Source organism: Tiliqua scincoides, chromosome 8 (assembly GCF_035046505.1).
Source record: "Tiliqua scincoides isolate rTilSci1 chromosome 8, rTilSci1.hap2, whole genome shotgun sequence".
NCBI classification, from domain to species: Eukaryota; Metazoa; Chordata; class Lepidosauria; order Squamata; family Scincidae; genus Tiliqua; species Tiliqua scincoides.
In genome coordinates, this window is record NC_089828.1 from 60,376,413 (window position 1) to 60,389,226 (window position 12,814).

Sequence of the window (12,814 nt, forward strand, 5' to 3'; positions counted from 1 at the left end):
GGGACTCACTCCTGGCAAGTGTGTCCAACTGCAGCCTTAAGACAGCGGAGAACGTGCAGCGCCCTGGCAGTGGACCAGCCCTCAGAAGAGTCACGAAGCCTGCTTGATTCTTATTCTCCATAACCCTTTTTGAGGGTTAGAGAAGGGAAGGGAGGCACGGAGGTAGAAGAGCACATGTCCCAAGCTGTGCTGACTCTTAGTGTGGCGAAAATGCCAAGGCTAAAGATATCCCCAGTGGTGGCGCATGCTAATGAGGGGGAAGAGCTGGAGAGAATGCCAACGCGCTCCGGCTGACGCAGGCAAGTGAGATCAGGGGCTAAATCGGGAGCTGCAGACAGCTTGGGAGAGGTATTTGCTCTGTCCCGGCGGAGGGTCGCTCAGTGGCTGGAGCCAATGGCCTGGCGGAACTCCTGCCCACCAGGTCAGGCCACAGAAGCTGCCTGAGCCTGGGCATGTCAATGCGCTTCGGCCCACCACACACATGCAAATGCTGCGTTCAGCCCACTCATCTGCAAGTGTCTGCAACAATGGGGACTTTGAAGCAAGAGGCGTTGCCCTTCCAGGGAAACCTTCTCCCGCTGGAGCTCCCAGGTCTGGCCTCTGAGCATCCCTGCCTGCCCTCAGGCAAAGCTGCTCTGGCAGCAAGGGAGGCAGGCAGCCTGCTGTGCTGGGACTGCTGTTGGCCACCAGGGGTTGCAGGCCCTGTGCTGGAGCAGGAAAAGCTGCTGGGAGTGGAAAAGGTAAAGCGGCCTCTCCCCAGGTGGCTCTGCTTTGCAAATGGTGGCTGTCCTCACACCACTGGCTGCAAACGGGGTCTATCCTTCTTGGAAGGGTGGCTGCCTTTTTCATGTTTCTGAAAGGCCACAGCAGGGACAAACACCCTGCAGCCTGACTGACTACAATGAAAAGTGGTGTGGCCCTGAGTCTGCTGCTCAACACAATGGGATACTGACAAGGGGCAGGGCAAGCCAGACGCTCCAGCGTGGCTGGGGTTCAGAAAGGACCTCCTTGTCTTGTTGGGCTGCGGAGCCACACGCCTTTGCTTGGCCGGGTTCTACTCTGCAAAACACACAACATAAACAGGCTGGCCTTAAGAAGAGAGAAGAGCCCCCACAGCACCTGTGGAAGCCTGGGACAAGCTGCCTGCCCCTCGAGGGTGCATCCCTAAGGAGGCACTGGAGAGAGGGCATCCGGCAGCTGTGCAGGAGATGCCCCGGGCTTGGTGAGGCCACTGCCTGAAAGCTGGGGGGAGGTGGCAGTCAGGTCTCCACACAGATCAGCACTCAGGGACAGTCCCAGGCGGGAGACTTTGGGGAGGTTCCATCAGGGCTCAGGAAGTGGCCAAGGGAGGTGGTCAGGGACAGTCACTCCAAAGTCATGCCTCAGCTTGAGTTCTTCCGCCAAAGGGGTGAGCAAGTTTGTGAGCCCTGGGGACGCCAGAGGTGGGGGACACTCCCTGGCCAGGCCCTCCACTCGCCAAAGGCCGCCGGTCTCTTGTCCCTGAGGCGTCAGGGCTCCCCGGAGCACAGATGCTGCTCTCTGCCTGGGGCGAGCTCCAGGACAATTCTGGAAAGGAGGGGGGGCGCAAGGGGGATGGCGGCAGGGCCCAGAGCAGAGGTGCACCAAGCCTGCCCAACACACACTTGGTGTCATGCTGGGAAGGGGCTTGGTTGCCGGGCAGAGGAGGGAGGGCTGTGACCCACCCAAACCCAGCAAGGGGCAGACGAACCGATGGTGAGGCAGAGCGCCCTCTATCATGCAGCGTGTCTCAGACAGTGGGGTTGGGACCCACTAGGCGGCGTGACTGCATTTGGGGAAAGGTTACAGATCTGGACTTTTAACAGGCTCCTCTGTACAGTCTGCTATGGAGCCGAGACGTGGTCGCTTTTCACAGAGACCGGTGCTCTTCAACCTCTTCATAAATGACCTGGAGACAGGGTTGAGCAGTGAGGTGGCAAAGTTGCAGATGACACCAAACTTTTCCGAGTGGTGAAGACCAGAAGTGATTGTGAGGAGCTCCAGAAGGATCTCTCCAGACTGGCAGAATGGGCAGCAAAATGGCAGATGCGCTTCAGTGTCAGTAAGTGTAAAGTCATGCACATTGGGGCAAAAAAATCAAAATTTCACATATAGGCTGATGGGTTCTGAGCTGTTTGTGACACATCAGGAGAGAGATCTTGGGGTGGTGGTGGACAGGTCGATGAAAATGTCGACCCAATGTGCGGCGGCAGTGAAGAAGGCCAATTCTATGCTTGGGATCATTAGGAAGGGTATTGAGAACAAAACGGCTAGTATTATAATGCCGTTGTACAAATCGATGGTAAGGCCACACCTGGAGTATTGTGTCCAGTTCTGGTCGCCGCATCTCAAAAAAGACATAGTGGAAATGGAAAAGGTGCAAAAGAGAGCGACTAAGATGATTACTGGGCTGGGGCACCTTCCTTATGAGGAAAGGCTACGGCGTTTGGGCCTCTTCAGCCTAGAAAGAGACGCCTGAGGGGGGACATGATTAGGGTTAGGACAGACAAAAGAAAATATTTCTTTACTCAGCATGTGGTTGGTCTGTGGAACTCTTTGCCACAAGATGTGGTGATGGCATCTGACCTAGATGCCTTTAAAAGGGGATTGGACAAGTTTCTGGAGGAAAAATCCATTATGGTTTACAAGCCATGATGTGTATGTGCTGTTGGAGGAATCTCTTAAAACTGGTTTCCTCCCTTAGGGGGGAAGCAGAGTAGATTCAGCAGCAGACCCCCCCCCCTTGCTGGGAATCAACCCCAGGGAGCCTCCCACACTCGGCTGACTGTTGTTTTGTAGGCTTCCTGGGGCATTTGGTGGGCCGCTGTGAGATACAGAAAGCTGGACTAGATGGGCCTATGGCCTGATCCAGTGGGGCTGTTCTTATGTTCTTAACTACAATTCCCAGGAAGTCTTGCAGGTCTCTAGTTATCTGGTGTGCTCCCTGGGGCATTTGGTGGGCCGCTGTGAGATACAGAAAGCTGGACTACATGGGCCTATGGCCTGATCCAGTGGGGCTGTTCTTATGTTCTTAACTACAATTCCCAGGAAGTCTTGCAGGTCTCTAGTTATCTGGTGTGCTCCCTGGGGCATTTGGTGGCCGCTGTGAGATACAGAAAGCTGGACTAGATGGGCCTATGGCCTGATCCAGTGGGGCTGTTCTTATGTTTGCTGACCAAAGCCCTTGTGGAGCAGCTACAAGTGGCCCATGCCTCTCTCGAATGGAGACTTGTCAGACTGACTCTCCGAGAGCAGCGAGACCGACAGCTCGATTGGGAGGACATCTGCAGGCTCTCTGGCATGAAGGACCCACTCATTCACGTCAAGAAGATGAAGCACCGATGGGCGGGCCACATCGTGAGAAGAACCTATGATCGTTGGAGCAAGAGAACGCTGGAGTGGTATCCGAGAGACTGGAAGAGGTGCCTCGGATGACCACCAACATGATGGGCAGAATTTGCGCTTGAGCACAATGAGAGGGACGCAAGAGGTTGGGCGCCCAACAATGGTTGATGAAAGCACGATGCCACGAAGATGGAAGAATGCTGGGACCCGCGCAGAGCGAGCTAACGCTGACATCGCAAGGAACGATTGTCTAAGTATCCAAGTACTATGCATAATATCTGCTTTTAACAATGATAGTCAGTGGGGCTTACTCCTGGTAAAGTGTGGATAGGATTGCAACCTTTGGGATGCTCGGGGAATGTTTTTTAAACAGATCAGCACCTGTTTGGGAAGGTTCGGAAGGTTCTTTATTTTAAATAAATTTTTAAACTTACACTTAATGTAAACTTTTAATTAAATTAATTTAATTTCGTTGTGTGAGGATGTTAACATTTGTCCTGCTTGATGATGTCACTTCCGGCCATGATATCACTTCCAGTTTCATGACATCACTTCTGGATTTTCACTCTAAGAAGTGGGTCCCAGTGCTGAGAAGTTGGAGAACCACAGCTCTGTGACATCAGTGGTCGATCCAATAGCAGCTAGAGGACACCGGCAGGCCCTAAAGCACACGCCAGAAATATGGATATCATGACGAAGCTGGGGGTTGCTGAGTGCGGCGAAACAGCTCCCCAGGCCTGAAACAGTGAAAGGCCTGGCCTGATGGCAGACCACTGCAAAAGGCAGGGCTGCACTGCATGGCTTGTTCAGGACGGGACTGGGTTCTCAGGAGCTGCCCAGGCTCAGCAACTCCCCTACAGTGGCCAGACTGAGGCTGCAGTTCCAGAAGGGGCCTTGGAGAGGGATGTGACAGCAAATCTAGTGAGGTCTGGAGCAGAGCCAAGCCCTTCACTTGTCAGGGAACTGGCCCATCCGTCCCTCCCATCACTGAAGGAATGGGGTAGCAGGAGGGGCAATGACACCCCCTAACCTTCCCTCCAGTTTCAGAAAGATGCCAACCAGGGTGTCCACCTGTTGCTGTGCAGGGAGGAGACACCTCGGTAACAGACAAACAAGAGTCTAGAAGCCTTCTGAACCAGACCCACCAGCAGCAGCACTGACCGGAGCAAGACCCTCCGGCTCCCACAAGGCCCAGCACTACTTGGCAGCCCAGCCCGCCTCTAGGAGACCCGCTCCTGCTCCCGCTGGCATGGAGTAAATGGCCCAGCACACCGCCCCCAGGCCAGGCACCGCTGACAAGCTGTTAGGCTTCAGCCTCCAGAGCTGCTGGTCACTGACGGGGGAAGAACTAGCCTCCGTCTCAAGGAACAGAAAGCTGGTCAAGTGCCCCCCACCACTGACAGGTTCCTGCTGAAGGTGGGGGCAGCCTCCCTAGCCCAGGAGGAGTCTCCAAGAAGCAGGTGATGCATCCTCCCCACCGGGAGCACAAGTGTGCAGTGAGGAACAGGCAGCCAGGAGGCTGCTGGCCCAGGACTCTCCGCAGCGGTCTTTCTTGAAGCCCACAGCAAGGAGCCGAGGAACAAACCCCCCCCCCGAGTTTTCCTGGGAAGCAAGCAGGGCTGCCTCTCCACTGTCCTTGCCCTCTTCTTCTCTTATCTAGCTAACTATTACTAACTATGCTCGTCCTATTCCACAGACATGTAAGAAAAGAAAACTGCATTTCAGAAAACAGCACTTCCTGCCTGGCAGTCAGAGCCAATGTTCTCCTGAGGCTGCAATCCTGTGCCTGTTTATACGGAAGACCTCATGGCCCCCTTGCAGCTGTGCGCAAGCTGCAGCCTCTGGGGCTTAAAGCTGCATCCAGGGTCCCACTGGAGGCAGAGCTGTGGCCAAGCCCGAGAATCGCCTCTGACAGCAGAGGCTCATCTTTGGCAAAAGGCCCATCTCTGGAGCGGTAGGCAGGAGAAAGGCACCCTCCTCGTGTCCACTGAGCTCCCTTTGCTCTAGCCCCCCTCCTGTGTTGTCCATCCCCCCCCCCCGTCTTTTGGAGAGTCTCAGCACCAGCCAAAGAGGAGAGGGAGCGCTGAGCCCCACTGCAAGCCTTGCCAGATCAGGCCTGGATTTCTTGGAGGAAGCATCTGCCTGTGGGGGGTCAGACCCCCTCTCAGCCAGCTTAGGAGTAAGTACAGTCAGGAAACAGCCTCCATGCATTCAGAGGGGTTTGCATTTCTGTTGAGATCGGCACTGGGGCCCTCCCCACTCACTTTCTGAGCCTGGCAGCATCCAGTTTCGTCCCCCTCCCCAGCAGTGTACATTTTCCTCTTCCCTTTCCAGATCCTTGCCCCGTCCTCCCTGACTCCAGGTCACCTGCCAGGCTCTGGGTGCAAAGGCAGCAGCTCAGCTGACTGCCTGGGGGCCAAGACACTCCCTGGTGCCTTCTCCTTCTAGGGGAAAAGGTGGACAGGACCTGGGGGCTGTTTTCCGTTGGACTCTCAAGTGCCCAGCCAACGACACAGTCCTCGGAAAGACAACGGCAGCCACTCGAGAGCTAAGCGGCTGACCACTACAGTTGCTCCCATTCCTGGCAGGGGCAGATTCAGTGTTTTTGTTTGGGAAAGGGGGCATGAGTACTACCAACTCCAGATCCCAGGTCAACCAGGCAGGTAGACCTGGCTCCGGGTTAAGAACATCAGAACAGCCCCACTGGATCAGGCCATAGGCCCATGTAGTCCAGCTTCCTGTATCTCACAGCGGCCCACCAAATGCCCCAGGGAGCACACAAGACAACAAGAGACCTCATCCTGGTGCCCTCCCTTGCATCTGGCCTTCTGACATAGCCCATTTCTAAAATCAGGAGGTTGCACATACACATCATGGCTTGTAACCCATAATGGATTTTTTCTCCAGAAATTTGTCCAATCCCAGGCATCCAGGCCAGATGCGATCACCACATCCTGCAGCAAGGATGTCCCCTGGTTCTGGTGTTATGTGAGTGTAAAGAGCATCTCTCTATCCACTGTATCCTTCCCAATCATAATTTTGTATGTCTTAATCATGTCCCCCCTCAGGCGCCTCTTTTCTAGGCTGAAGAGGCCCAAATGCCGAACCTAATGTCAACTATGGCTGAGGTTCGCTGGGCAGGTAGACCTGGGCTCCTGCCTGGACTTGGAACCCAGATCTACCAGCTGGGTAGACCTGGGCTCCCAGTTGAACTGGCCTCCGTGGCCAAGATTCACTGGGTGGGTAGATCAAGGCTCCCGCACTGACTTGGAGCCCAAATCTACCTGCCTGGTAGACCTGGGCTCCCATTCTGCCTCTTCCAGGTGGGTAGACTTGGGTTCCCAGCGGTGCTTGGGCTGTTTCCCATCCCAGCAGGTGCCTTCCCCTTCTGGCATCAGTACCCACGCCCCCCTCGGATCCGCCCTGGTTCAGACCGACCTCCCTGGGCTGCAGAGCTCCAGCTGGCCTCCTTGGGCCAACAGCAGCCTCTCTCCAGAGTCCTTCCCAGCCCGTCCTCGAGATGCTGCCAGGACCTGAATGGGGCAGGGGGGAGGGAAGGACCCTCCGCAGGCAAGCAGAGAGGGCTCTACCACCAAGCGGCAGTCCTTCCCTGATGCTTCCCGAAGTAGGAGGATGACTTCTGGAGATGGCTTGAGCAGTTCTGGATGCCTGAATTCTGTGAGTGGCCCAAAGAACAGTTCATGAGACTCTCCCTGCGTGCAACACCACATCCTCCAGCCAGCGAGGGAAAGAGCTGGGACCCCACCTGGCAGTTGGAGGTCAAAGCACCATCTTTCTGCCAGAGCCCCATGAGGTGGATGCCCTTCTCCAAGGGCTGAGAAGCCCCACCCTGCTCTTGGTGCAAATGAGGTAGATGTGGCCTGGCGCCAGCACTCCAGAGCGCCAGATGCAGCAGTACAGTCCCAGGACCCCCACTGCCTGGCGGGGAGGGGCACAGAGACCTCAGGGCTGTTTTAACCCATGGCTGGACCCCTAGGCTTTCAAATATTTCAGGCCCCCTCCAGCACTTCAGTCTTTCACCCCACTACAGCTAACAATGAATATGTTACAGATGGATGAACATACTGTATATATGCCTGCATTGCTAAGGTGCCAGTGCAGAGTGTCTTTAACCACTGCAGCCCTAAGGCACAAGCGACAGAAAAGAAGGCCACGCCCCCAGTCCCAGCAGGACCCCTCCCCTTAATCCTTGTGAGCCTTACGAATGACAGGCAAGGCCCAGCTCTGCATCAGGGCGCAACTGCACACCTTGGGGGTCGCTGACTTGGGGTCCCCTTCCCCACATGTGGACATTTCAGCTGCTCCCTGAGGCTGAGGCTGAGGCAGACCCCCCCCCCCGCACAGGTGCCACAAAGGGCACTTCCAGGCAGAAGCCAGTAGGGCAAAAGCCTGGCATGCCACAGAATCAGGCCCTCCGGCCGCCCAGGATCTGGACCACTCCACGCTGAGGAAAAGGGCAGTGCTAGCCCCGGGTGCTGATGGGCCCCCGAAGGTGACCCGGGTGCCAACGAGACAGCGCCAGGCTGCAGGAGATGCTGATCCCCAGGCAGCGGGCACTGCCAACAGCTGCCGGCACCCACGGACGTGCGACAGGCAGGAGAGCCCCACCCGGTGGGAGTCTGCTCAGCCGGGCAGTCATGCAGGCGCCCCCCGTCTTCCGTGCGTCTCGCTCGGACCCGGGGGCGGCAGGCGCTCGGCCAGGCGACCCCCCTGGAAGGGAGCGGGGCCAGAGGCGCCCCCGAGGACGACGCCGTTGCAGCGGCTGGCGCAGGCCCCTCGAGGGCCAGGCAGGGGTCGCTGGGCGGGGCACCGGCAGCCTCTGAGCCTGAGCAGAGTTCGGGCCGCGGCTTCCGTTGGGCGAGCCTCTGCGGCACGTGCTCAGAAGGCCCTCTGCTGGGCGGGCCCGAGCGGAGGAGGCTCACCTGGGCGCGGCGAGGGGCCGGTGGCCATGGTGACCGTCCGGGCAGCTCCGGCGCGGTGCGTCTCCTGCCGAGCCCAGGCGAGCCGCGTCTGCTTCGCTCCGGCTCCCGCCGCGGAATGGGAGGCGCAGCGCCCGCCGCGCCTCTCCTGCGGCAGCTACGCAGCGGACTGGCGGCTCGGGGCGGGGGGGCTGCCCTGCCCTCCTCCCCTCCCTCCTCTGGCCGGCAGAGCGGAGCTCTGCGCCCCAGGTCGCCTGCCAGAGGGAGCGGCGCTGGGGGCGGGCGAGCCCCGCCCGCAAGGCTGGCCCCTCCCGGGCCGGGGCACAGGCGCGCAGCCCGTCCTACGCACGAGGCCGAAGAGCATGTGTAGAGTGCCCGCCCGCCCGCCAGCCCTGCTGCTGGGAGCCGCGAGAGGAGCGCCGGGGGGCCTGGGAGGGTCTCCTCCGAGCGGGGCCGGCCAGGCTGCCACGGCGTTCCCCGCGCGCGGCCCCGTCCAGCCCTTCCCGGTCTGGCGCTGCGGGCGGGCCTCGGTGTCAGGGGCGCGGGGGACCGGCTCGGGAACGCCCCCGCTCCTGAACAGCGCCGCGCCTCGGAAGCAGCAGGCGCTCCAGGAGCTCCGCCTGCCGCCGAGAGCGGAGGGAGCCGGGGCCACGCCGCGAGGTGCGGCCGCTGCAGGTCTGGCGCCCGCAGGACTCTCCCCGTGCGGGAGCCTCGACCGGACGGGGCTCCCCTTCAGAGGCCTCGGAGGCGCGGTCTAGCTGGGCTCCGAAGAGTGTCCCAGCCTCGCCCCCCCCCCGGGAAGGGCCCCCAGGGGACTCTGGACCTGAAGGTTCCTCTTGGGGGCCAGCTGCGTGCCCGCCCCCCGCAGCCAGGTGGAAGCTTCCCTTCCGAGGCCAGAGCCCGGCCGGCTGCACCTGGGCTGCGGGGCCAGCGCGGGGGACGGCAGGCCCACCGCCGAGTCGAGCTGGGCCGATCGGGCTGCCTCAGGCCGCGGGCGCGGGGCCACCTCTCCCCGGTTCCTCGCAACCCTTCCACGTGGCAGCCCACTGCGCGCCTCCGGGGGGGAGTGGGGCGGGGCAGCGGTGCTGCCGCCACCACCGCCTGGGCCTGGGGCAGAGCGGGGCCGCGCAGGACTGGCTGTGAGCGGAGCTGCTGCGGAGGGGCGAGGCCTCCCCGGACCCCGCACCGAAGCGGCAGCTGCCAGCGCGGCCGGTGCCACCGCTGCGGAGTGGGCTGCGCGCCCCGAGGGACCTCCGCGCAGCGCGCGGCCGCCTCAGCTCAGGACTTGGCGGGCCCCGCTCGGAGCGGACGCCGCCTAGCGCAGGAGGAGGCCGCCGGGACCGGTCGGGGTCCCGGCACCTCGTCCGCGGCTCCCAGTCGGACGCACCGGGTAGGAAACCGTCCGGCACGTCGACCGCAGACCGGACTGCTGCGGCCTCCTGCCCTGGCTGCGGGCGTTCTCCCCCTGGGGCTTCTGCCTCGCACTTCGAGGGCCCCGCCCGACTCGTCCTCCGGCAGCTGGAGAGCCTGCCGCCCCCTGGGCTGCGGACGAGCAGAGGAGAGGGGGCGGAAGCCCCGTCGGGGATGTCTCTACGCTGCAGCCTCGGCGCCAGGCCCGTCACGCACACGGGCTGGCCTGGAGCCCTCGGCAGAGGCTAGGCTGCGATGAGAGAGGCAGACCCCGGGCCGGGCCTGTTCTGCCTCCCAGGAGAAGAGGGACCACTTCCCGCAGGAGGGGGGGGCCCGGATGGACTTTGGGAAATGCGGCCGGGGCTGCAATCCAGTGATGGGGGAATGGAGCAGGCAGGCAGCTGGAGCGGGGAGCCTTCTCTTTCACCATCCGCTCGCCCAGACCGGACCTGGGCCTCGCTGCCAGTCAGCCCCAGCCTGTCTCCTGGCTCGCTGGTGCACATCACCCACCCTTCCTGAAGTGGGGGCCTCCTGGCTGCACCTGGTCGGACAAGCCCTCGTGCTGCAATGCAGCTGGCAGTGGGGCTGGCGAGGGTGGGAGCAGCGGAAGCGGGCTGCCTTCGCTGGCAAGGTCTGAGGGCTGCTGCCAACGCACAAGGGGGCCCACAGGTGCCTGGCAGCTCCTCTGTTTCGCTCTCTGCCTGCACCGGGGACATGGAAGGTGCCAGGTGAGTTCTCTGCTGAGTTCCAGGCTCTTGGTTATACTGGAGCTGATCTCAGAGCGATGGGTGGTGTCTCTGCAGGTGGCCTCGGAATGCTTTTGGCCGGGGGCAGACAGTGCGACCAGCGTCACTTGCATTTCATTCAGACACCAGTGGGGGGAGCTGCTCGCATTCATCTTTGGCGGTGCCTGAGGCTGGGCATTGTCCCCACAGGGAGAGGTAATTCGTGCCCTTGCCCAGCTGTGCCTTGGACAGCTGCCAAGGTGCCCCAGTCAGAGGCTGGCTGACCCTGAGCCTGTCCTGCCTCCCCAACCAGGCCTGCTTCCCCCATACAGCCTCCACTCCTGCCCCTCCCAGGTGTCAGGCCTGATGCTGGGCATAACCAGCACACGTGAGAGGAGTGCAGCTGCAGGGTCAGGCCCAAGGTGGGCTCCTCTAATTCTGGTAGCCGACCCCAGGGGGAGCCCACCGGCAGGCCAGGAGGGCACATGCTCTGGCGTTCAGGGGCAGGTTCTGTTGAGAACATAAGAACATAAGAACAGCCCCACTGGATCAGGCCATAGGCCCATCTAGTCCAGCTTCCTGTATCTCACAGCAGCCCACCAAATGCCCCAAGGAGAACACCAGATAACAAGAGACCTCATCCTGGTGCTCTCCCCTACATCTGGCATTCTGACTTAACCCATTCCTAAAATCAGGAGGTTGCGCATACACATCATGGCTTGTACCCCATAATGGATTTTTCCTCCAGAAACTCGTCCAATCCCCTTTTAAAGGCGTCTAGGCTAGACGCCAGCACCACATCCTGTGGCAAGGAGTTCCACAGACCGACCACGCGCTGAGTAAAGAAATATTTTCTTTTGTCTGTCCTAACCCGCCCAACACTCAATTTTAGTGGATGGCCCCTGGTTCTGGTGTTATGTGAGAGTGTAAAGAGCATCTCCCTATCCACTCTGTCCATCCCCTGCATAATTTTGTATGTCTCAATCATGTCCCCCCTCAAGCGTCTCTTTTCTAGGCTGAAGAGGCCCAAACGCCGTAGCCTTTCCTCATAAGGAAGGTGCCCCAGCCCCGTAATCATCTTAGTCGCTCTCTTTTGCACCTTTTCCATTTCCACTATGTCTTTTTTGAGATGCGGCGACCAGAAGTGGACACAATACTCCAGGTGTGGCCTTACCATCGATTTGTACAACGGCATTATAATACTAACCGTTTTGTTCTCAAAATATACCCTTCCTAATGATCCCAAGCATAGAATTGGCCTTCTTCACTGCTGCCGCACATTGGGTCGACACTTTCATCGACCTGTCCACCACCACCCCAAGATCCCTCTCCTGATCTGTCACAGACAGCTCAGAACCCATCAGCCTATATCTAAAGTTTTGATTTTTTGCCCCAATGTGCATGACTTTACACTTACTGACATTGAAGCGCATCTGCCATTTTGCTGCCCATTCTGCCAGTCTGGAGAGATCCTTCTGGAGCTCCTCACAAGCACTTCTGGTCTTTACCACTCGGAAAAGTTTGGTGTCATCTGCAAACTTAGCCACTTCACTGCTCAATCCTGTCTCCAGGTCATTTATGAAGAGGTTGAAAAGCACCGGTCCCAGGACAGATCCTTGGGGCACACCGCTTTTCACCTCTCCCCATTGTGAAAATTGCCCACTGACACCCACTCTCTGCTTCCTGGCCTCCAACCAGTTCTCAATCCACGAGAGGACCTGTCCTCTAATTCCCTGTCTGGAGTTTTTTCAGTAGCCTTTGGTGAGGGACCGTGTCAAACGCCTTCTGAAAGTCCAGATATATAATGTCCACGGGTTCTCCCGCATCCACATGCCTGTTGACCTTTTCAAAGAATTCTATAAGGTTCGTGAGGCAAGACTTACCCTTACAGAAGCCATGCTGACTCTCCCTCAGCAAGGCCTGTTCGTCTATGTGTTTTGAGATCCTATCTTTGATGAGGCATTCCACCATCTTACCCGGTATGGATGTTAGGCTGACCGGCCTATAGTTTCCCGGGTCCCCCCTCTTTCCCTTTTTAAAAATAGGCGTGACATTTGCTATCCTCCAATCTTCTGGCACCATGGCCGTTTTGAAGGACAAGTTGCATACCTTAGTCAAGAGATCTGCAACTTCATTCTTCAATTCCTTAATAACCCTTGGGTGTATGCCATCAGGGCCCGGTGACTTATTGATCTTTAATTTATCAATGAGGTCTGAAACATCTTCTCCAGCTGTAGCTGGAGCTCTTCCCTCCGCTACAAAGCCTCAAGGAGGAGGGCAGCCAGAACAATAAACTGTGCTGGGGGGGGGAAGACTTGGACAGAGGATTCAGCAGCCTAAGGTGGTCCGGCCTGGAGCAGGCTGCTCTCCAGAAGG

The 12,814-nt window shown here is 58.9% G+C and overlaps 1 protein-coding gene across 1 annotated transcript in view; it reads right to left on the minus strand.

The window, feature by feature from the left end:
- PITPNM3 (PITPNM family member 3) overlaps positions 1–8,401 on the minus strand; it is a 44,456-nt gene extending 36,055 nt beyond the window's left edge. The window contains exon 1 of the mRNA XM_066634987.1: positions 8,307–8,401. Coding sequence (XP_066491084.1) covers positions 8,307–8,334 — 28 coding nt within the window. The 5' untranslated portion in view covers positions 8,335–8,401. The remainder of the gene's footprint in view (positions 1–8,306) is intronic.
- Positions 8,402–12,814: the final 4,413 nt, after the last annotated feature.